Raw genomic sequence first — 23,214 nt, forward strand, 5'->3', positions numbered from 1 at the left:
GAGAGGCTCTGTCCCTATCTGCAAGGTTGACATAGGTCTCTGTGTATTTATTAACGGTGTGGAAAACTATGAAATGTGATTGAGTAAAACAAGCAGCAAGTTGCACAATGAGACGTACGTGTGGCAGTTGCGTTAAGCACACAAGCACGCACATGCACAGATAACCATCTGGCAGATGCACTCCAAACAGCAGTTTTATCCGAGGGGGTACTGGGAATGGGGGGGGAGGTGGTCAAAGCAAACATTAGCCTTATCTACTGTACTTTGATGCATTAAAGGAAGTATCATTCATGCTTACACACATAATTAAAAATTAATAATTCACTATTTTATACCTCTAGGTGGAGCATCAATTTTTCCAAGATCTTTTTAAGCACAAATGTGCCCAGCCTGTCTCCAGGGCCTTCCAATCAGTCTCCTGGGGTCCACCCCATCTGCCACAATCCTTGCTCCACTCTGCACCTTTAGTGATCTTTTTAACGCCTCCAGTGAATGGTCTCCCCGCTGCCCTCCTCCTCCCTGCACCCAAATCCTTCAGCAGGTCCCCATCTTCCTCAGAAGATCAACCCCCACCCAAATGCCTGCAAAGCCCCAAAGGGCACCCAGACCCTCCCACGTCCTCTCATAGTACCTGCGCTCCCAGGCCTTTCCCACCACCCCCTTCCTCAGCAGACAGCACCACGGCAGCTTCTGGGAGACTGTCTGGGAATCTCAGAAATGCAGAGTTGGAAGCTGCCTGGGAGGCCCCAGGCAGCCCCTGCCTCCCACCCCCAAGGAGGCAGAGAAGGTAGGGGCTTCAAGGAGGGTCTGTGCAGAAGGTCATCCCATAGCCTCTGCAGTCAACTCTGGTGAACACAGAGTTTAAATCTATACAGGTCAAGGCCTTATAAAAGTTAAGAAAACACTAGATTAGGGCGACACAAGCCAAGGGAGGTCCTTCCTTTTGTCAAGAAAAGGGTGTGGCAGCCAGCAAAGTCCCAGGGAGAGGGGATTCACAGCTTAGAATTAAATAAAACTGCATCACACAGTGAGAGAGCAGTGCCCTTGGAATCCCTCTAATCAAGGAAAGAAGAAAAGTCTCAACTGGGTGCTAATGGAACTCTAATGCCCCTCAAGACTTCACACTCTCTTTCCAGCAGAGGGGGCCTTCCTAGGGCTCCTGGCCTTCTGCCCACAGCAGACTGGAGCTAGAATTTATTTACCATAGAACATTAGAGTGTTTTTATCCTGTAGCACTCTCTTAATGGCACATGATGTTGGCTTTCCATTTTCAGTGGGGAGAAACAGCTTCTCCTTAAAATAAATGTATTTGTGTTTTTGGTGAGTGAGTTTAAAGGATAACATGAGCAAACATTCACAGAGGTGACATGCAGACGCAGTATTTCTAGAGGTGGCACATGAATTATGTGAATGTAGGGAACACTGCTGACCACCAGCTTTATCACGCGGGCGGCCCCGGGCAAGTTGCTGACGCCTCTCTGGGTCTTCGTTTCTCCAGTTGCAAAGGACATGAAGAGTCCCTTTATCACTAGCTTGCTGGGAGAGTTTCTAAAATCTCACTGTGAAACATAGCCCCGAACTCCACCGTGTTTACAGTTTGAAGCCATGCCAGCTGCAGGAGATTGCAAAACCATAAACACGGTATAGTTCTTATGGCTCAATAAAACATCCCCCTCAATCAATATGACTTCGGATGTGTCATCCGGGCACAGGGCCATGCTTGGCCCCTCTTCAGTGTCCCAATTTTAGTCTGTGTACCGACAGAAGTGGCACGACTGCCAATGTGCCCAGCAAAACCCGAATAATTAACCTCAACCACATCAATGTTCCCCATTTAGTTCTGCAAAATGCATTTCTAAGAAATATATAAGAGCGCTCTTTATACCACGGAATGTTTTAATGTATCCCAGCATCAGAGTAAATAGAAGAGGTTTCAGTTAATGGAGCAGGTCCTTTTAACACAAAGGATTTCAATAATAAAAAAATAAAAACTGATATGTCATCAGCTGGAGAGAAAGGGATGTGCATATAAACACGAAAACAGGGCAAACCTAATTATGAGATTCTTTTTTGCAGCCCAGGGTCAGTAACTGTGATATTAGGAAACCAGTAATAGGGCTGCATGCTCATGGGTTTTAAGCTCCCAGAGACTAGAAAGTCCCACTTGAAATGCAAACAGAATTCAATGATGTTGTGTTCATCTCCACTGTGCCCCCCATTCTGAAAAGAAAAGTATTCATTTCAGAGCAATGACCTCATCAGGAGAAAGGCATCAGGAACTGGGTAACCACAACAAAAGAGAATCAGTAGCTGCTTTCGCTCAGGTGGTGTCATCCACTTTATATGGATGTGTGGATTTTTCAATTGCTTTTTCTAATGGAAAAATAACCTCCGAGTACAAGCACGTGCACACGTGCCTGCACACACGTGCATGCACATGCGCGCACACCCACCTGCGAAACTTCTCTCAAGACCCCAACTTGGGAAGTAAAGAAACCATTGTCCTGAAAAGGGCTGGTGGCGAACTTCCCCTTACACCAGAAGAGATGGCCTTTGGCTGACCTACACCAGCTGGTTCAAGTCGGCATGGAGTAATTGCCAAATAGAGAACTGCCCCCAAGTCCTAAGCCAGCACCATATGAGAAACAATCCCCCACCCACCACAGCAGCAGGCTCCCACCACACATTTCACCTACACTCTGAATTCTGAGACGCTGCTCCCCGCACCACCCAGAGGACACAACTCCAATATCTCACTCCAGCAAGATGTCCTAACAGTTTTAGAGGCTTAATGCTAAAACCAAATGGTGTACGCTGCATGGCAAAGCAAGGACACTAGAGAGTTCCTCATTCCCCTCCTTAGAGGGAGGGTTTGTTGTTGATCTTAGAACAGCCGGGACAGACAGACTGCCTCTTTTCTTTCCTTCACCTCAGTGGTCCTTAAACCTCTTGTGCATGAGAATTTCTGCTCAGAACTATAGATACCAAGCACACTCTTGTAATTGAGTTATAGAATTTTCAAAGATAATGTTGCCCACAGGTTGTTTTAACTAAAGTGCTGACTTTGGCAAATCTTCCACTCAAGATTTGGTCCCAGCACTGTGTAAGAGAGGATCCCAGGTTAAAAAAACATCAAAGTGAGCTTCCTCGGGTTCAAAGTCACTGTCTGTACCTCTCCGGAGCTTCCATCTGTACACCTGAGGTGGCATTAGACAGACAGATGATCCTTAAGGTTGAAGACGGTGGTGCCACAAAACTGAGTCCAGCAAAGGTAGGGGAAGACGGAAGTTTCTTTTTGATGAAAAAGTTTCTTTTATGAAGAAAAATAAAGATAAGGTTTCTTTTATGCTGCTTAGCTCACTGCCAGCCAAACTAGACACCCACTGGACTCTTCTGTTGTTGATGTCTTTCCAAAATACAATCAGAAATGAAATCTATCGGTTGCCTGCCCCTTCCTTCATCCTCAAAGAAGCCTTGGGGGTTGATTTTGATCATCCTTTCAACTGGGCTGAGCTTCAAGGTGACTTCTTCTGTTTCTTCAGTTGTTCATTCAATAAATGTTTACTAAGAACGTGACACCGTGCTAGGCATGGGTACAAAGACAGAGATGACCCATCAGCTTGGTAAATAGGGCCCTTATTAACTGAGATCACTGCCACTGGGGAAAGGCCACCTAAAATGAATCCATTCACCATGGGGACCAAAATTGCACAGTAAATAGTGGGGAATTAAGGACTCTGAGAATTTATCTTGAAACCGAAAGCTGTGAAAGTAAGCTGATAAACCAACAAAGATAAAATAAAAATAAGCCTTCACGGCAAACTGTGAGCTAATTGTTGAAATCAACAAAGGTTAATCCAGTGCTGATGGAGGGAGAGTACATTTTTACACAAAATTGTAGAGCTATTCTGTGGCTATTCTTCAGTTTACATTTACTCTCACAGGAAGATCAAAAGGGACTCCCCTTCCCCAATATTATAGGGCCTCCTCTATTTTCCCAAGGGGCTTCTCCTAACTCTCCAATAAGCACCTCACTCTCTTGGAATTAGCCCCCTTGGATTTCTCCCCGCCATTTGTCACCTAGTCAGATTCTGTCAATGAGTTTCAATCAACACACAGTGGTCACTTCCATCAACTTCATGAAACTCTATGGCCTGAGCGTGATTTGTGGTTTCACTTGGCAATCAATTTACATTATATTGTGAAAATTAATCTGAAGGGCAGGAATGAAAGCTAAAGTTAAGGAGAGAGAGAGACAGATAAAGTGGTGTTTAAAAGGGGTCTAAATTTATAAGCAGTCAGTTTATTGGAGAATGTTCTCATCCTGTGACAATCATCGCCTCCCCGGGCAATGGCGATGGGGTGTCCCATAAAGAAAGTTTGGATTACAAGGTCTTCCCTCAAGGAGATGTGTGCTCTCCTTGGGATATTCAATGACTGGTATCTTAAAAAGCATCTTTTTATGAATCCCTTCAATGAAGAACCTTGAGCTTCTGAGATTAAAGTCACCTAAACACCATACTTCCCCCACGATGCTGAAGTGCATGAATGAGGAAGGAAGTTCTCCGGAATGGCAACACCCCTGCCGACAGACAGTCACCGTTGCTATGGGGAATTCATTGCTACTTGATATTTTAAAAAAACTTCCAGCTTCTCTGGCCCCCTTGCTGGAAACTTGGATGGGATGGACCACTGGACTCAGGTTTAAAAACAGAATCAGTTCTCAGGAGAGTCTCAAAGACTCCAATCACTCTAAAATCTGATAAATTAGGTCTCTATCCTTTCTAACTCCTCTGGCCTTCTGCTTGCAGATGACTTCACTGCCAAGCCATCTGTTAACTGCAGTGATTAGTACCAAGCTATCAGAATAGTTTAAAGAAGAGGGAAATTAAGCAGCCTTTTAAAAAATATGTTTCAGAAACATCCTCTTCCTCTCATCTTTATAAACTGTTGACGGGAAGATTCACCAAAACTGAAGAGGACAAAGAGTCAGTTATGATCCCTTCTTCCGACCCCCAGACACAGGCACTCATGCCTACGTACTTGAAGAGGTGTTACTGATTCTAGTTGACTTATAAGGATCAGGGACAAAGGACTTCCCTATCTTAATTGGGAAGTTCCCCCCAAAGACCATTCTCCATTTCTTTGTTGCATTTCATCAAGTTCCCCCAAAGTTACAGCCCCTCAAGTCACCCAAAAGAGGTGATTCTCTCATTGTCCTGCTGTGGAGAACAGGCCCTCCCCCCACAAACACCCCTCACAAAAAAAACATACACAGCTGCACGCATTCACAGGCGCACTCACGCACAGGCGCGAGCACCACACCATGGTGAGGTCAGCTCCCTCACTCAGAAGCCAGCCCTGATCTCTCCACGTAGGACCTGCCAGGTCAAAGGATATAAGAAAGTTGTTTGGAGATGGTGGGTGACCGAGGCCCATTGTTAGGTTCTTTTGAAGTAACGGCACTTTGTCTTCAATCACCCAACACTCAGAGTGCCTGTCACTCCACTGTGAAATATTTGTATGGGCAAGCAGTGGCAATAAATCCCCGAGCCCTTTTGATTTCCAGGAGGAATTTATTGTAATGCACTCTACCACCCTCCGACTTGGTGTCCATCATGACCTATCCACCCTGGGCTGGCTGGTTTACCCAACCAGCCAGTCCTATTCCCACTCTGACACTTCAATAAGGGACAAGGGGTGATTAATACTTCCTGGGCCAATGCTTAGCCCACATCCCACAGGCTCACACCTGCTCTTAATGGACATCCTCCATGTTCTTCCTAATTGCGGGGGAGGGAGCCTTTTGAAAATGGGCACCAGTGACCCAAGGCTCTGGCTCAATCCGCTTCTCAAATAATAAACATGAAAGCAGAGACATTTGTCACCACTTGGGCTGTTGCTGGGGCATTATAATACCCCTGTGTGGGGCCACATCCCAGGGGGCATTTGAACCATGGATAGCCTCTCCTTTCTTAGCTCCACATTCAGATTGTGTTCCTGATTTTCTTTGTTTGTTTGGGTCTGTTTTTATTCACCACTCACTGTGCCCCAGTTTGCTCTGAGGCTTTGGTATGAAAAGCTGCTGCTGAGATAAGAAGTAGATAGAAGTGGGATTTCTCCCAACATGGAGGGGGTCTCCAGATGCCCTCCATAAGTCCACGTGGGCGGGAGCAGGACCACCCCCCTGAGGCCAAGAGACGCTTTCAAAGGGAAGAAGGGGGTGCAGAGGACAGTGACAGGTCAGAGGCTTCCCGCCTGGTCTCTGCTCCCCCGGGTCACCTGTGCACATTAGGAAGAGGCACCCACTTCCACTGGCGGGTCGCACAGTGGAAAGTGAATGGAGAGAAGAGCCGGGGCTCCCTGCTTTGGGCTGACAGCCCCATAGTCAGAGGGCAAGGCTGGACAAACCAGATGGGAACTGGACCACAGGCCCGGGGGGAACAATCCCACACAGCCATACCTTCAAGGGCCCAACTGGGCCCTACCCCACCCGCCCCTGGGCTTCTCCCTAAAGAGAAGCTAATGGGTCCCCTAGCCCAACACACCCATCCTGGCGTTGAAGCGCCTCATAAACTCTTGCCGCAAGTGTGGAACGTGTCCTGCTGGTGGTGGGCCAGGTGACTCTTAATGATTATGTACTGGTTTGGTTTCAAATAGAACTTTCCTACCCAAACTGTGTGCACACAATAAGAGCACAGACAATGTGCCTCATCGAACACTGAATGTCCATGTGTGCCACTGCTTTTCTCATTTAGAAATACGTTTTTAGGTCACTTCTGTTGGTTCACAGAGATGGGAAAAATTGTAAAAGTGGTACAGTGATTGAACTGTGACCCCCAAAACACTATGTCCAAGTCCTAGTCTGCACAACCTGTGACTGTAGCCTTACTTGGACAAAGAGTCTTTGCAGATGTCATTAAATTAAGACTGAAAGTGAGATCAGCCTGGCTTTAGGATCAGCCCTAAATCCAATGACAAGTATACTTATAAGGGAAAAAGAGGGGGAGATCTGATTCACAGAAATACACAGAGAAGTCCATGTGCAGGAGGCAGAAGCTGGAGAGATGCAGCCACCAGCCAGGGGACAGCTGGAGCCACCCAAAGTTGGAAGTGGCAGGAAGGCCCCTTCCCTAAAGCCTTTGGAGAGAGTGTGAGACAAGTGGCCTCCGTCACCGTGAGAAAATTAATTTTTGTTGTTTTAAACCACCAAGTTTGTGGCAATTTCTTCCACAGCCACAGGAAACTAGTACAGGTGGTGGCCAAGTGGGGCCCCGGCTTCAGTGGCTATCCCCTGTCACCCACTGGTCCCAGTGCACACTGGCCCATCTGGGCTCCAGCTGCCCGCTCCAGAGTCTGCATTCTTGCCCCTGAGCCCCTACTCACCACTCCCCAATCCAGCAAGCCTCAGTTCTATTCTCCCTACCTCTGCATTTCCAGACAAAGCCCTATGTCTCTCAAGAAAACTCCCCCTAGGGGTCCCTCCCCCAACACTGACCTTGTCCTCTGCCAACAACAGAAACACTTATTACCACATGCCCCACACTCACTTGGCACTCAGCACCTGCCTGTTTTTATGCAGGTATGCTTATCGTGCTCCGCAGATAGTAACAATCAACATCTATCATCTGCAGTAGAGTCTCCTGGCGCCTGCACACGCACACTGAGCCACTGGTTAAGTAAAACCTTTATCCACAGCCTCGCTGTGTGGACACAGATCCCGAGGGGGCAGCTACCTGACCTGCTGTGATTGAGCAAAGGGTGAAGAGAGAGTCCACCAGTCCAGACTTCACCCTGTACCACAGCAGGATTATTTCTCTCCTCTTCCTAAGCACAATGCTTAGGAATATAAACATGGCAACTGCCGTGAGCTTCCAGCAGCCTGATTTGGCCCTCTTTAAGGCACTGGGGAGAGAGATGGTGGGAAGGTTCTGCCATGTGGGACAACTGGAAGCTTTCCAGTTGGTTCTGCCAGGGGGTGGGTATCACCCATGCAACCCCTTGGGCAGTTCCTTTGGCTGTATCTATTTGAGAAGAAGGAAAGTCATGGAGTTGAGGATATGGGCCACAGAAGTGAAGAGAGGATCAGCTGGGCTCCCTGGGGCCTTCGGGCTACCACCCTCCATCTCATCCCAGCCTCCCCGACACCATCTTAAACCTCCAGGGTCCTAGCAAAAACAATGCTTTTCCTGGCCAACCCACAGAGCAAATACTTACCTTGATTTAAATTCTCACTGAGAAACAAAAGACAAATCCCTGTCCTTGCCTACAGGAGGGGGGGGGGGCGCCACGGAAGAGCCATCTGCCTGCAGGGGGCACTGGAGCTACACAAAGGTGGAGGGCGAGGTGCCCTAGCCGACTATCCCCAGGGACCCAAAGCTCAGCCATCAGACACAGCCCAGGGTCAGCCCTTGAGCCAAACAGACAATAATCAGCCACAAAAGGATGGTAATTCAGTCGCCGCTGGCCAGATGGGACCCTGTAGCCTCTCCACAGATGCTCTTCATTTTTCCCAGTCAACACCTTGCAAAAGAGGCTAAGGCTGGGCCCACTGCTGCTGGGGAGGAGGAGAAACGGAGGTCCGGAGAAGTACAGCGATTTGCCCTGGTTGCCCAGTGATTACAGCTGAAAATAGTCCTTTTTCCAGGAAGCGCTCTGCATTAGTTCATCCTTGATTTATTTCTGAGCATGACAAAGCATGCACTTCTGACGCCTTCCATGTAAGCAATGTTCCCTGCAGCTCCCACGCGCACTAACTGCTCATCTTTCTATTCCAACACTGACTCTCGAGCCCCCCACTGACCCACTGCAGCCTCGCAATGGCCCTGTGGAAAGAATCAAGTGAACTTCCTTTTTAAAGATGGGGAAGAGTGGAGGCACCAAGAGTTCTGACTCATGTTCCCGAGGTCCTGGAGGAAATCTGTACCTGGCACAGGGCCCAGCACACGGCCCGGCACATGTGGCCAGGACTGAAGGATGTGTCCTGACTTCTCCAGATTCTCACCCAGTATTCTCCCCACCAGTTTGGGGTCACACTGTCCCATAGATGTCCCACCTTTGTCACCATACTTTCAGGCTCCCAAGGGCAAGGATGGCTGGCTCCCGCCCATCCTGCATCCCCAGCCTCTATGAGGGGCCCGGTGACTTGGTGTGCCCAGTTTGGATTTGGTTCCAAGAAGAACATTACCTGCCATTTCTGAAGAAGGCTGCCTGCAGGTCCCGCGTGGGCCCAGCCCCTCGAGTGGGGGTAGGTGGCGGTCTTTTCTCAGCACTCTGGGAGGCCTGCGCGGTCCACCCCCTTTCGGCTGGACACGGCTCTGTAAGAAACTCCCTTTGTACCTGTGGGGCAGAGAAGCACGTAGGCAGTCACCTGCCCAGAGAATATGTGCCCAGAAGCCCATACACACACACACATTTACAAAGGCAACACTCAGACAATAAACCCCCGAGTCCCTGTGGGGTCAGCCTAGAAACTTCTCATCCTTCCTATCTCCTTTTCCCCTGTAGGACATGGAGACAATAGTGGGACCTAACCCGCAAGGCTGTTGTTGGAGGGACGACATGCGATGGTGCACAGGAAGGGCTCTCCGTGGTACTTCGCACATAGTGCATATTCACTAAAGGCTAGTGGCTGTAACGAAATCCTGAATCATACACTCCTGGCCACTTAGAAACATGCTGCCCGGTACAATTTCCGGCAATGACAGGAACGTTCTATAATCTACACTGACCACGTGCAGCTATTGAGCATTTGAAACGTAGTTAGGGTTTCTGAGGAACTGAGTTTTACTTTATTTCATTTTAATGAATTTAAATGGCCACATGTGGCCAATGGCTACTGTACTGGACACTGCAGGCTTAGGGGATCTACTTTGAAAAAAAGGGCTTCTCCGGGTGCCTGGCTGGCTCAGTTGGTTAAGCGACTGTCTTTGGCTCAGGTCATGATCCTGGAGTCCTGGGATCGAGTCCCGCGTCGGGCTCCCCTCTGACCCTCCCCCTTCTCGTGCTCTCTCCTTCTCTCACTCTCTCTCAAATAAATAAATAAATAAAATCTTTTTTAAAAAAAGGGGGAGGGTCTTCTCCATCTAGAGAAGACCTTCCAGATCATCTGGTCTAACCTCCGAAACAGTATTCACATCCCAGTGGGAAGGCACGGCAAAGCTGAGAAAGAAAATACTGGAGCTTCTATTTATATTTACTTTCTTCTAGACTTTCTTGTATCTATTGCTGTATGCCCTTCATAATATACATAACACATTAGCAGAGTAGAACGTGTGTATAATTTCTGAGTAAACAATTACGCATTTATTAGGATATGCAACCAAATGTGCAACCAAGGACAGACCAGCTGCTCTAGTACCACCATGCTGCAGGCCAAAGAACCAAGACGCAGAGCAGCTGCTATGAGCCCTAAGACATGCAAGACCGTGCAGCCAAGTGGAGCTAGACCCTTGGGCCAGTGCTCTGTACCATTCTGCGACAGGCCACCACCAGTGGTCAGCTCTTTGAAGAGACCTTCGCACTGTTTCTCTCTGCCCAGTCAAGCCACAAGGACGCCCTTTCTTTTACAAACCTCAGTTTACAAGAATTCTACTCCCAGACGCTCTTCAGCCTGGGGGGAAGGTGAGGCGACCTGCTTGGCCATTTTCCTTTCTCATTTGTCTGAGCCTCCGCCAGCCTCCAGCTGCAGTCCCCTAATCACCAGGGTTGCTCACAGAATTTTAAATAAGACCTGCAGAATGCTGTATTCTCTTATGCGTTGATTTTTATGGCATCAAAACAATGAGAAAGTGACTTTGTGTTCATCTCTTCTGGAGTCCGTGTTTGGGAGAGGCCCCACTCACATGGCCCTGCTGCCTCCCCAGCCTGGGGCAAGCACTGTCATTCCCCAGGGGTGCCTGCTTTATTCTTTGAAGCAGTCGTTCCTGCTTGTCAAGTCCACAGGTTCCTGAAAGAGCTTTCTGAGCCAGGGTAGGGAGCTAATCACAAGCCCCTGAACCAGTCAGGTCTCCTGCTGAGCCTGGGCAGAGAGTGATTTCAAAGTGTAGAGACAAAGGGAGGAAGTGGGGGGGTGGTATGGGGAGAATTCTTCTCTATGTGCTGCTGGGTCACCTTTACCCCCAAGTCAGTGGGTGACTGCCACAAGCTCGCAGTGTTAAGAACGGCACAGTTTGAACTGCTGGGAAGTTTTGCTTTTGGAAAATGGCCTAGTGAGGGACTCTACTCAATGAAAACCGCTAGGAGACAGAGAGTCCCAGCCCCTAATTCAGGTCTTAGGAAGGTGGAATCTGGGCCCTTTTACCCTTGGGGGAGCCCAAGTGTATCCTGGTCTTGCCTTCAAAGCAGTATTTTGTTGAGTCATGGGCAGGGTCTGTTGCTGCCTCTCCCGGGTTCTCTGAGAACATTCTGCACGCAGCCCCTCCTGGAAGATCCTCCTCTGGGCACGAACACACAGGGTGTGGAAGGGGAGGCAAGTCTGTCACCATCACCAGCCAAACAAGGCCTCCTGCAGTTTAGCAGATGCCACGAAGACCCATCTCAACCGCCTTCACCAGGCTGCATGTTGTGTTCCAGGTGCTGGGGTGTTGGATGCTCATGACTCATATTTATCCCCTTCTCAAGAGGACTGCCCTTAGCTGATGGGAGCCATCCTGTCTGAAGAGGCCTGGGGGAACTTGCACATACCCCAGGAAGGGCCCTTAGCCACTGACTGACAGTTGCAAGGGGTGACAGCTCAGCCCCCTTCTCTCTGAGCAGGACAATCTCTGGTGCATCTCACACTCCAGACCTTCCCACGGGATCAGGCAGGACTGGATACACAATGCCAAACTGTGCTTAGTCCTTTCTGTGCCCTGGTCTGCTTCCCTCACTCCTGAGAGCCCTCCCTCTGTAAGTCACCTGTCCAAGAATGCCCATCTCAGGGTCTGCTTCTGGGGAGCCCGACCCCAGACACACGATTCAAGTGTTTCCCTTCTCCTCTGAGTCCCACTGGCCTATCTTCCCCAGAGACACTCACTCAAATATGTCTGACAAACATCCTTAAATACAAGGATCCTTATAAATACGTAGTGTCGCTCTTGTGCGTGACATTGTCCCACAGAGCCATTCTTTTTCTCACTGTAATTTTACTGGAGGTTATCGTTACAATCGATCTAGGTTTCCATATTTATGTCTAATTCACTGTGAGCTGACCAGTAGAGCGGTTCACAGGGTTTTTAATAACTGCCATTTAAAGTCCAGATTTTAAATATAACTCCTACACTCGGTGTACCCCCTGCGCTCTCTGTATCTCTCCAGAGGTCTTTCTTTAAGAGCCTGTGTTATCGACACTTACGTAAGATCAGCACAATGTTTTTGTTGATAGGCCTCATGGAAAACTGCTCAGAAAAAAGCCTTCTTACCTCACATCAGCTCCAGTGGTGACTGGCTGGCCAAGGTCAAGAACTCAGGAGACACTGGTTTTAACGAGAGTTCAGTGAGAAGCTCTTGAAAGGAGGCAGGGTGAAGTTTTTGTCATGTATCTTGAGGCCGGCAGGAAGTCACTGGCCACCCTGCCTACTCCAGCTGCACCCTCCCCACCCCACACACATTCACTCCTTTTATCAGCCAAGTCTGAGGGAAGGAAGGTGGATCCAAGGAGAGGGTCAGGCCCCTTCACATATTCTGCGGGGTGCGGGGAGACATGTGCTGTTATACTGTTCCTCCCATTTGATCCTACAGGGAATAAGAAAGCAAAAGGAAGCAGAGTAGAGGCATGCAGACCTTCAGTATCCCACTAAGCAGGATGTAGGACTGTGGTCAAAGCCTCTAGTGCCTTGGTGAATGTGACAAATGTCTCAGCCAGGTGTGGTGGCAGCCACCATATCTCTTATGTGTGTCTCCACCTCACCTCAGAGGTTGTGCCATCATCCCCGAGAATGCTACCTCACTGAACAGGTAAACTGTGTCATGACTGAAGTGAGCAGACACATACCTCAGACAAACATCCACTTTAGAGGGAAAGATTTTATTCCCAGGACCCAGTTTACTCTCTTTCCCCCACTTTCAATGATTAACACAGATTTTAGGGTTTACCATGCAGGCTTCTCCCATGTGACCCCCAATCTCTTCCTTGCTCATTCTGATCCACTTGGGACTTCACAACTCATTGTTCCATTTGTCAGAAGCTTCCTAGAACAAGCGTTTCATGCTTCATACAGCACTGTACACAGTTACAAATTAATCAATAAAATCCAATTCCATGGTCCAGCGCTTGCTCTGGGCACACAGAGGCATAGTCCATGGGCACTCTGAATCTCTACGCCTCTAGTTAATGTCAGGGCAATTAGGCATCCAAGTATGAATTTTCTACATTTTTCCATTTCCACTCTGAAAATGGATCCTGCCTTTTCTAATCCCTCTCCTTTAGCTCATGTACTTTCATTAATGAAAACAGCCATTTTCATTACAGTGTGGTATTTGGAGTTGGCAACAAATGGAGAGACAAATGAAATGAGATGGAGGGCCCAGAACTAAACTACAGGTATAACTGGGAAGTTAAAATATAGCAAACAACTGAGAAAAAAAGGTAAATTAATCCAGGGGTCTGTAAGCTTTTTGTAAAAAGGTCCAGATAATAAGTTTTTTAGATTTTACAGGTCCCATACCATCTCTACCACATATCATTTTATATATATATATATAAAACCTTTTAAAAATGTAAAAACCCTATCTAGTTCACAAGGGCATATAAAAACAGATCAAAAGTCAAATCTGATCCATGGTCCATAGTTTCCCATATGGACAAAAGTAAAAATAAATCCTTCCTTACATTAAGACACACAGAACATAAGAGAATATGTTTTTGTGTTTGTGACACTGGGAGACTGAGAGTAAGGGAAGACCTCTGAGACAAGACCACAAAGTAATAACCATAAAGGGAAAGGCAGCTCCACTTGACTACATCAAAACACACACCTTCTTGGTGATAAGAAGCCCATCCCACCAGTACAGTTGACTAGTTACTCTGGTTGCCTACCCCACTGTACTCACCCCTACACTGAAAACAACTAAAAATACAAATTAAAATATAAAAATGTTCAACACTTCTACATAAATGTATTGATGTTCTGATTAGAAAGTGAGATATATTAAAAATAAAAAACCAAGTGAAAACTGAAACCTGAAAAGGTAAGAGGGCTTTCTATTGGGAGAGCACCTGTCAAACCAAGTGAGCTTGAGCTTCCATTTGTATGGTCTGGTGGGGTGCAGGGAGCAGGATTCAAACCCAGAATCCACCCCAGGTGCAAGTCAAGTGGGAGACCTAACCTCTACTCCTGCAAAAGCTGAGACCTCAGAAGACCCTCAATATATAGGTGAACTAGAAATAATATACCCTACCCCCACCACCTTCCCACGGGACACTGAAAAACTCCAATCTTATCACTCAGTGAAGGGGGCAAAAGTCTCTTCTGTTAATTTTATAATAAGACAGTCTTCTCACGGGTTTGTAATCTGAATTTACAATACAGATGACACGAAAAAGCCTAAAACTAAGAATTTTATTTAAAATAGTGCCCAGTGCATGCCCTCAGGCACCTAGCAGAAGCAAAACAAATCATTACTGGAGAAACCCACCTCCAACCCAAGTCTCAAAGTTCCAAAAATCTGAGCTCACCATCAAAAATCCAAAAACAAACAAGGAAATAGGTTACTACAAGTGAAAGCTAATAATACATAAAACAGAATCAGATGTGCCATGACTTCCTTTGTTGGCATTATCAGATGTAAAATATTAAGTGTGTTTTTAGAAAAGGTTGAGAATAAGAGTAAAGATTACAGAAATTTTAAAAAACAATCCTAAAATTCATATGGAACCACAAGAGATTCCAAATAACCAAAGCCATCTTGAGCAAGAACAACAGAGCAGGCAGCAGCACACTTACTGATTTTAAAATATATTACAAAACTGTAGTAATAAAAATATTATGGCACTGGCACAAAAATAGACATATCAACTAATGGGACAGAATAGAGAGCAATAGAGAGGCCAGAAATAAACCCACTCATTTATAATAAACTGATTTTCAACAAGAGGGGCAAGAATACACAATGAGAAAATGACATTGGGAAAACTGGATATCCACATGCAAAACAGTGAAACTGGACCCTTATTTTATACCACACACAAAAATCAAATCCAAAAGGTTTAAAGACTTAAACATAAGATCTGAAACTGTAAAACTCTTAAAAGAAAACACAGGGGAAAAGCTTCTCGATATTGGCCTTTGGCAGTGATTCCTTAGATATGACACCAAAGGCAACAAAAGCAAAAATAAACAGCTGGGACCACATCAAACTAAAAAGCTTCTGCACGGTGAAGGAAACCATCAACCAAATGAAAAGGCAAGCTACAGAATGAGAGAAAATACCTGCAAATCATTTATCTGATAAGAGGTTAATACCCAAAATATCTAAGGAATTCATGTCACTTAATAGCAAAAAAACAAAACAAAAAAAACCCAAAAACCCCAACTTTAAAAAAATGGGTAAAAGACCTGAGAAAACCTTTCTCCATAGAAGACATAGAAATGGCCCACAGACACATGAAAAGGTGCTCAACATCACTGATCGTCAGGGAAATGCACATCAAAACCACAATGAAAGATCACCTCACGTGAACCTGTTAGGATGGCTATTATCAAAAAATAAAAATAAAAGAGAAAGGAATCCTTGTATTGTGTTGGTGGGAATGTATATTGTATGTCCACTATGGAAAACAGTATAGAGGTTCCTCAAAAAGTTAAAAATAGAGCTATCCTATGATCCAACAATCACACTCTTGGATACATACCCAAACAAACTGAAATTAGAATCTCAAAGAGACAACTGCACACCCATGTTCAATGCAGCATTGTTTACAATAGCCAAGATGTGGAATCAACCCAAACGTCCATCAATGGATAAATGGATAAAGATATGGTATATGCACAAGAGAATACTACTCAGCCTTAAAAAAGAAGGAAATCTTGCCATTTGCTGCAATGCAGATGAACTTGGAAGTAGAATAAGCCAGATACAAAACAAAGACTACATGACCCCAGTGATAGCAGAAATCTAACGCAGTCAAACTCATAAAAACAGAAAGGAGAATGCTGGTTGCCAGGGACCAGAGGAAGGGGGATCAGGAGGTGTTGATTAAAGGGCACAGAGTTTTGCTTGTGCGAAGTGAATGAGCCCCAGAGACCTCCTGGGCACCACAGCACACACAGCTGACAGTGCTGTACCGTATAGTTAAAAATTTAAGACGATAATCTTCTCTCGGCGTTCTGATAAAAAAAAGAAGGAAAGAAGCTTCTAGAAATTACAGATAAGATTGGGACATCATATGTGAGGATGGTTTCATGGGTACATCCTTGTCTTCAATCTCATCAAGATGCATACATTAAATATGCACAGCTTCTATGTATGTCAATCATAATTCAATAAAGAAAAGACTAAAGAGCGAGACTATAAAAATGATCAAGCAGATTTGAAAAATATTTAAGTGGAACTTTTTGGAAATAAAGCATAATATACATTAACAATCAAATTTAACACTCGATAAGTCGGTAATGGGGTAGTTAAGGGAGGGCAATTAAGAAGCCACTGCCATAGTCCAGGGGCTTTTTCTCCTGACCAAGACGGTTTAACAGTAACTGGATTTATTCTCCCAAAGAAAAAACTAGGTAAATATATAAAACAATGGTTTTCAGGACAGGAGACATCAAGTAATGAAAGCAGTGATCCCTTGAGAGTAGAGAAACAAATGAGGTAAACCCTGTAATTGCTCAGCTTCCTGGTGAAGGAATTTACCAGGTCCGGCACCATCTGTTGAAAAGATTATACTTTCCTTTGAGCCTTTGGTGAAAATCAATTGACCAAATACAAGTGGCCCTATTTCTGTACTATCTGTCCCATTGACCTATTTGTCTACTTTGCTGCAAATACCATTCCGTCTTAGACGTTTTAGCTTTATGGCAAGTCTTAAAGTGAGGCTGTGTAATCAAGGTGGTGTGGTGCTTGCATCAAAAGAGACAAATAGATGAACAAAGCGTACTGACACAATTAGATGTCCACATGCAAACACAAGAACTTTCATCTATACACCACTCAATATAGAAAAATTAGGTGAAAATGGATCATAGGCTGTAATGTTAAACCTAAGAGTATAAAACTTCAGAAGAAAACCTAGGAGAAAAACCTTTGTGGCCATGAGTTAGGCAAAGATTTTGTGGTTATGACACCAAAAGCACAATCCAAAGAAAAGAATGATAATTGGACTTCACCAAAATTAAAAATATATGCTCTTTAAAAGATCCTGTTAAGAGCGTTAGAAAACAAGGCACAGACTGGAAGAAAATATTTACAAATCCCGTATCTGATAGAGGACTTAAAACCAGAATGCATAAGGAATTCTCAAAACTCCATAATAAGAAAACAACCCATTTTTACAATGGCCAAAAGATTCAGATACTTCACCAAAGAAGATACATGAAAGGCAAATAAGCACAAAAAGAGATGCTTCATATCATTAGTTGTGAGGGAAATGCAAATTCCAGCTTGTGGGACACCCCTACACACCTATTAGAATGCCTGAAGTAAAAAGAACGGCCACGCTAAGTGCTGGCAAGGTTGTGGAGAAGCTGGGACTTTCACACAGTGCTGGCAAGGGTATGAACTAATACAGCCACTCCCAGAAACAGTCTGGCATCTACTACACAATCCAGACATCGCACTCTAATTTGCTCAAGAGAATTTAAAGTATATATCCAAACATTTCAGAGTCTGTTCCTTTGTCTCTGTTCTTCTGTTTGTTCACTTCGGGTGGGGGATGGGTGAAACAGGGTGAAGCGGGTGAAGAGCACACTTATCTTGATGAGCACTGAGAAATGTAGAGAATCGCTGAATCACTGTATGGACCCCTGAAACTAATATAACACTGCATGTTAATTATACTTGAACAACAACAAAAATAACCAACTCAGAATTTTAGAAAATAAAGTATATATCCATGCAAAGACCTGTGTCTGGATATTTATAGTAGTTTTTATTTGTAACAGCCCCAAACTGAAACAAAATTAATGTCTACCAACAAGTAAATGTATAAACAAATTATGACATATCCACCCAATGGCCCAGTACTTAGCAATAAAAAGGAATGAACTATTGGGGTGCCTGGGTGGCTCAGGTAGTTAAGTATCTGACTCTTGATTTTGGCTCAGGTCATGAGCTCAGGGTGGTGAGATGGAGCCTGGTGTTGGGCTCTGCACTCAATGGGAGGTCTGCTTCTCTCTCTCTCTCCCTCTCTCTCTGCCCCTCCCCCCATTCTCACACTCTCTAAAATAAATAAATCAATCTTTAAAAAAAAAGGAATGAATTATTAATACATGCAACATGGATGAACCTCAAAATAATCATGCTGAGTGAAAAAAAGCCAGACCTCCCAGCCACAAAGAAGAGCCTATATTGTGTGATTCCATTTCTATAAAATTCTAGAAGAAGGGAACTACTGTATAGTTACAGAAAGCACACCAGGGGCTGCCTGGGGATGGCAGGACGGAGGAGGACACATGGAAATTTGAGGGATTTTTGATACATTACCTTGATGCTGCTATTGGTTTCACAGGTGTGTACATACACCCAAACTTATTAAATTGTATACTTTAAATATGCATAACATTACAATTCAGTATACCTTAATAGAGCTTTAAAAAGAATAACTCAGGGGGTTTAGAAAATTAGTAAAGATAGATCTGAACAAAGTATCTAGATTTTAGCACAGAAAGACAACGTTATTGAAAACAGAGGTTAAGACACATAAAAGAGAAGACCTAAGATACATTACTTTAGTGTTCCAGAAAGAGAAGACCAAGAATGGGTTTTAGAGACAATGTTTGAAGAATGATGGCTGAGAATTTTCTAGGTAGACATCAATCCACAAATCATAAAAGCCCAATGGATTCCTAATGGAATAAATAATGGTAACATACACCTGTATACATCAAAGTAAAACTACGGAACACCAAAGATTAAAAGAAGATCTTAAAAGTAGCCAGAGATAAGAGACCTCTGAAAGACAGATGAGTACACTAATAGCTGACTTTTCTGCCACAAAATAGAAGCCAAATGACAGTGCAGTAATGGCTTTGAAGTGTGGAGAGAAAGTAACTCTCAGCCTAAGGCTGTATACCCAGCAAAAACATTTTTCAACAACAAGGAAGAAATCAATGTATTTTCAGACTAATGAGAATGGAGACTTCTCTTCTTTTAGAGAAGTTCTTAAAAAATATGCTTCGGACAGAAGAAAATAATCCCAGAAGTAAGCTCTGATATGCAAAAAAGAATGAAGAGACAAGACATTTGCAATTACGTGGGTAAAATATACAGAAATGGGCTTAAAAAGACAAAAGAACAGACCTGGGAAAATATCTGCAGTGTGTGTAACGGCAAAGCACATACACAAACCTAGAATATATACCGAAACCTACAAATTCTGGATGGGCACAGCATACAAATGTGCTAATAACAAACCTTAGCAGAAATATGGGAGCAGGGCAAATTTTCACTCACAGCTGAAGGAAATGTAAAGTGACACATCCGCTCTGAAGAGCAATTCAGAAATAATGTGTAAAGTTGAAAACGTGATTACCTTATAACCCAGCAATTCCACTTTTGGGTATAGTTCTGAGAAAACCTCTTGCATTGTGCCTAAGGAGGCATGTATGTATATGCATTCATTCACTGCAAATTAGCACACAAAAAAAATTGGAGCCAATTTCAGTGCCCATAAACAGGGGAATGGACAATAAAATGTGCTATCCTCGTAGGAAGGAGCACTCCACAGCACTTAGAATCAGTGAATTTGACCAACACGGCCAGACCTTCAAAAACACGACACCGAGTTTAAAATCAAACTGAGGGGGCGCCTGGGTGGCCCAGTCATGAAGCGTCTGCCTTCAGCTCAGGTCATGGTCCTAGGGTCCTGGGATCAAGCCCCGCATCGGGCTCCCTGCTCTGCGGGAGACCTGCTTCTCCCTCTCCCACTGCTTGTATTCCCTCTCTCGCTCTGCCTCTCTGTCAAATAAATAAAATCTTAAAAAATAAAATAAAATAAAATAAAAATCAAACTGAAGAATGATTAATTCAGTATGGTATTTACACACATGCTTTAAAGACTCAAAATAATTATATATATTGTTAGTGTGTACATTGACTTGCAAAGTATGAAAACACAGATTGAATCAGTGCTAAATATGTAAAACTACATAACATATATGTATATGTGTATATATATATAATATATAATATAAACATATACCTCATATATAAAATATAAAGTAATATTTTATTTCATTTTTTCCAAAGCTCAGAAACAAATATGACAAAATGTTAATAATTACTAATTCTGGATCATTACCCAAGAGTCTGTTACATATTTTCTGAACTGTTCTGCATTTTTAAGTGTTTTTCAAAACAAGAGTAAAAGAGGAAAGATACTCCGCTACATGGGTTTCACCATATGCACTGGGAGCTAAGGCCTATGGAGAATTCTCTGCTACTGAATTTCATTTTCTGGTGAATGTGAAGACAACTGAAGTGAAATGGGAACGTGAATAAGAAAACAGGCCTCTTTCTCAAGAAGAGAACACACGAGTGGATAAATGACAGAGAGATGCACGCATACATACATACATACGTATGTATGTCATACATGCGTAGACAGATACATAAATTGATGCATCATGCACATATACATCATAGACATGTGGGTGGACAAACAGACGGATAGATAGATGGAGTGGAATAATGCCCCTACCCTCAAAGATGTCCGTGTCCTAATCCCCAGAGCTGTGACTATGTGACATCCCCAGCAAAAGGGATTTCATGAATGTAATTAAGGGCATAGTCCCCAAGATGATGAGGTATCCTGGATTATCCAAGTAAACCCAATCTAAACACACGAGTCCTTAAAAATGAAAGAAGAGGCAGAAGACTGGGTCTGAAAAGTGAGACTGAACAAGAAGGAGCAGAGACCTGAAGTGTGAAAGGGACCCAACCCGCCTTTGCTGGTTTGTGATATGGAAGAGGAGCTGGTTTGTGATATGGAAGAGGAGCCACTGGCCAGGAGCGAAATTCTGCCAACCACCCAAATGAGCAGGAAACTGATTCTCCACTGGAGCCTCCAGAAGGAATGCAGCCCTGCTGACACCTTGATTTTGTCAGGGGAGACACATATTGAATTCTGATCTACAGAACTATAAAATACTAAATTGGTGTTGTTCACAACAAAATTTATGTGAAACTGGTAATTTGTTATAGCAGCAACAGAAAACTAATCAGGTAGATGGTACGTATGTAGGTCAGTGGGTAGACAGATAGTTAAATAGACAGATAAATAGATAGATCTAGACATAGACACAGACATGGATGGATGGATGATGGATGATGGATGATCAATGGTAGATAAACCCTTCATCAAAAGTTTTCCTGTTTGGTTATCTGCAAAGTAAATATACGTTAAACAAATCCTATGTTACTATTAACTTCCGTTGTAAATTGCCCGTAGGTTACTATGTGAGAAATGGATGGATTTCAATATACTAAAGAGAAAAAATAAGCTGTGTGAAATGGCCTCCTGAACAGTGAACACGAAGCCCCTTTAGACTAGGCACTACCTTTCAGCATTTTCCCAACACTGCCCCTCAGACTGGGCACTACATCCCTGTTTCTGAAGATGGACTAAATATGAAAGAAATGGAGAGGACACTTCTCCAAGAAGCTCTATCATCCAACTATGCCATCCACCACCAGAAAATGAACTGAGTTTGAGACCTCGAGTGAGTCAAACAAATCAGTCATCTTTATCAAATATTTGCAGGCCAAATGCTATCAAACCAGTGGCTTAGTAAGGAATATGCCATTAAAGGGAACTCTTTTCTCATAAGCCCAGCATCGTATTCCCTTCTGAACACCTCCCCAGAGATGTGTGTCCTTCATTAAAAGGACAAACCTTAGCAACCACTCACCATGAGTGGTACAATGGAAGACACTGGATCAGAAAACTCAGATTGCAGCCCTAATTCCATAAGCTGGGTGAGCCAGGGAAAGCCATTTCTGGCAGACACACCCTAGGGTGATCCTATAAGTCACACCTTTGTATAATCCTCTCCTCCTGTGAGTGTGGTGGAAACTGTGACTTGCTCCTAATTAACAAAATATGACAAAGGTAAAGGTATTTTTGCTGATGGGATGAAGGTTTCTAATCAAGTAGATTATCCCGGGTGGACCTGATCTAATCAGGCAAGTCCTTCAGAAGAAGATCTCTGAGGTCAGAGACTTATTTAGGCAGGAGAGGCACATTCTCTCTCCATTGTTGGTGTTAAGAAGCAAGCTACCATGAACTCTATGCCTCAAAAAAACAAATTGTGCCAACACGCCATGAAGGTAATAAAACCAGATGGTGGGAGGGAGATGATGGGAGGGAGAACACTGACGTACAGAGGTCAGGGAAGTCCCGCTGCAATGGTGCTGTCTCTGCTGAGACGGGGGAGCCAGCTGTATGAGGAGCCAGAGGTGAGCTGTGTAGGAGGAGGTAGAGGGTCTGCCTGCGCCAACGCTGGAAGCTCCAGGCAGCTGGAATGAACTCAGTGGAAAGTCAAAAGCCAATAAAGGCACAAATGACGGCTCAGTCATGGTTGCCCGATAAATGCTCAATGGATATAAAAATCTCAGGGGCCTCATCCTCATCTAGGATTCAGACCCCTCCTTGTTCTACCCCTGAGCCAATGCCCCCCTCACCTACCTTCCCACCCATGGGCTCTTGCTGAGAAGCTCACTGATGGGGGAGGCAGTTTTTGGCTCCCGCAAAGCCAGATGTTAAGACCAAGCTCAGTGTAACTCCACAGGGAGGGGCGGGGACTGAGGCGAGGTGCAGAGCACAGGTGGTGTCCACAGGGGCGGCCGCTACTCAGCTCCAGCTAGCTGCTGCCATGCAGGAGGGCAGGCCCAGATTCTCCAGAGCTTCAGGTATTTCAAGACACGCTAGAAATGCAGATTTTTATGTGAAATCTGGTATTTATTTGGCTACTAAGAGTCAAAACTTATAAATGTGGTTAGACCTAAGATTCTCACCCAGGCTATGCTTGGCCCAGGAGTTGTTGCAGACGCCTCTCCAGGCTTCCTGGAGCATCAGCC

The 23,214-nt window shown here is 44.6% G+C and overlaps 1 protein-coding gene across 7 annotated transcripts in view; it reads right to left on the reverse strand.

Moving 5' to 3' along the window:
* ZNF831 (zinc finger protein 831) overlaps positions 1-23,214 on the reverse strand; it is a 108,517-nt gene that overhangs the window by 38,427 nt on the left and 46,876 nt on the right. For all 7 annotated transcript variants that reach the window (XR_003204677.2, XM_073883987.1, XM_025853267.2 and 4 more), the window contains one exon: positions 9,188-9,339. Coding sequence is in view for 6 of the 7 variants with exons in the window: in XM_073883987.1 (XP_073740088.1) it covers positions 9,188-9,339 (152 nt within the window). In the remaining variant the exon portion in view is untranslated. The remainder of the gene's footprint in view (positions 1-9,187; positions 9,340-23,214) is intronic.

This window comes from Callorhinus ursinus, unplaced genomic scaffold (genome assembly GCF_003265705.2).
Source record: "Callorhinus ursinus isolate GAN/ISIS: 27379988/994484 unplaced genomic scaffold, GSC_fseal_2.0 scaffold53, whole genome shotgun sequence".
NCBI lineage: Eukaryota > Metazoa > Chordata > Mammalia > Carnivora > Otariidae > Callorhinus > Callorhinus ursinus.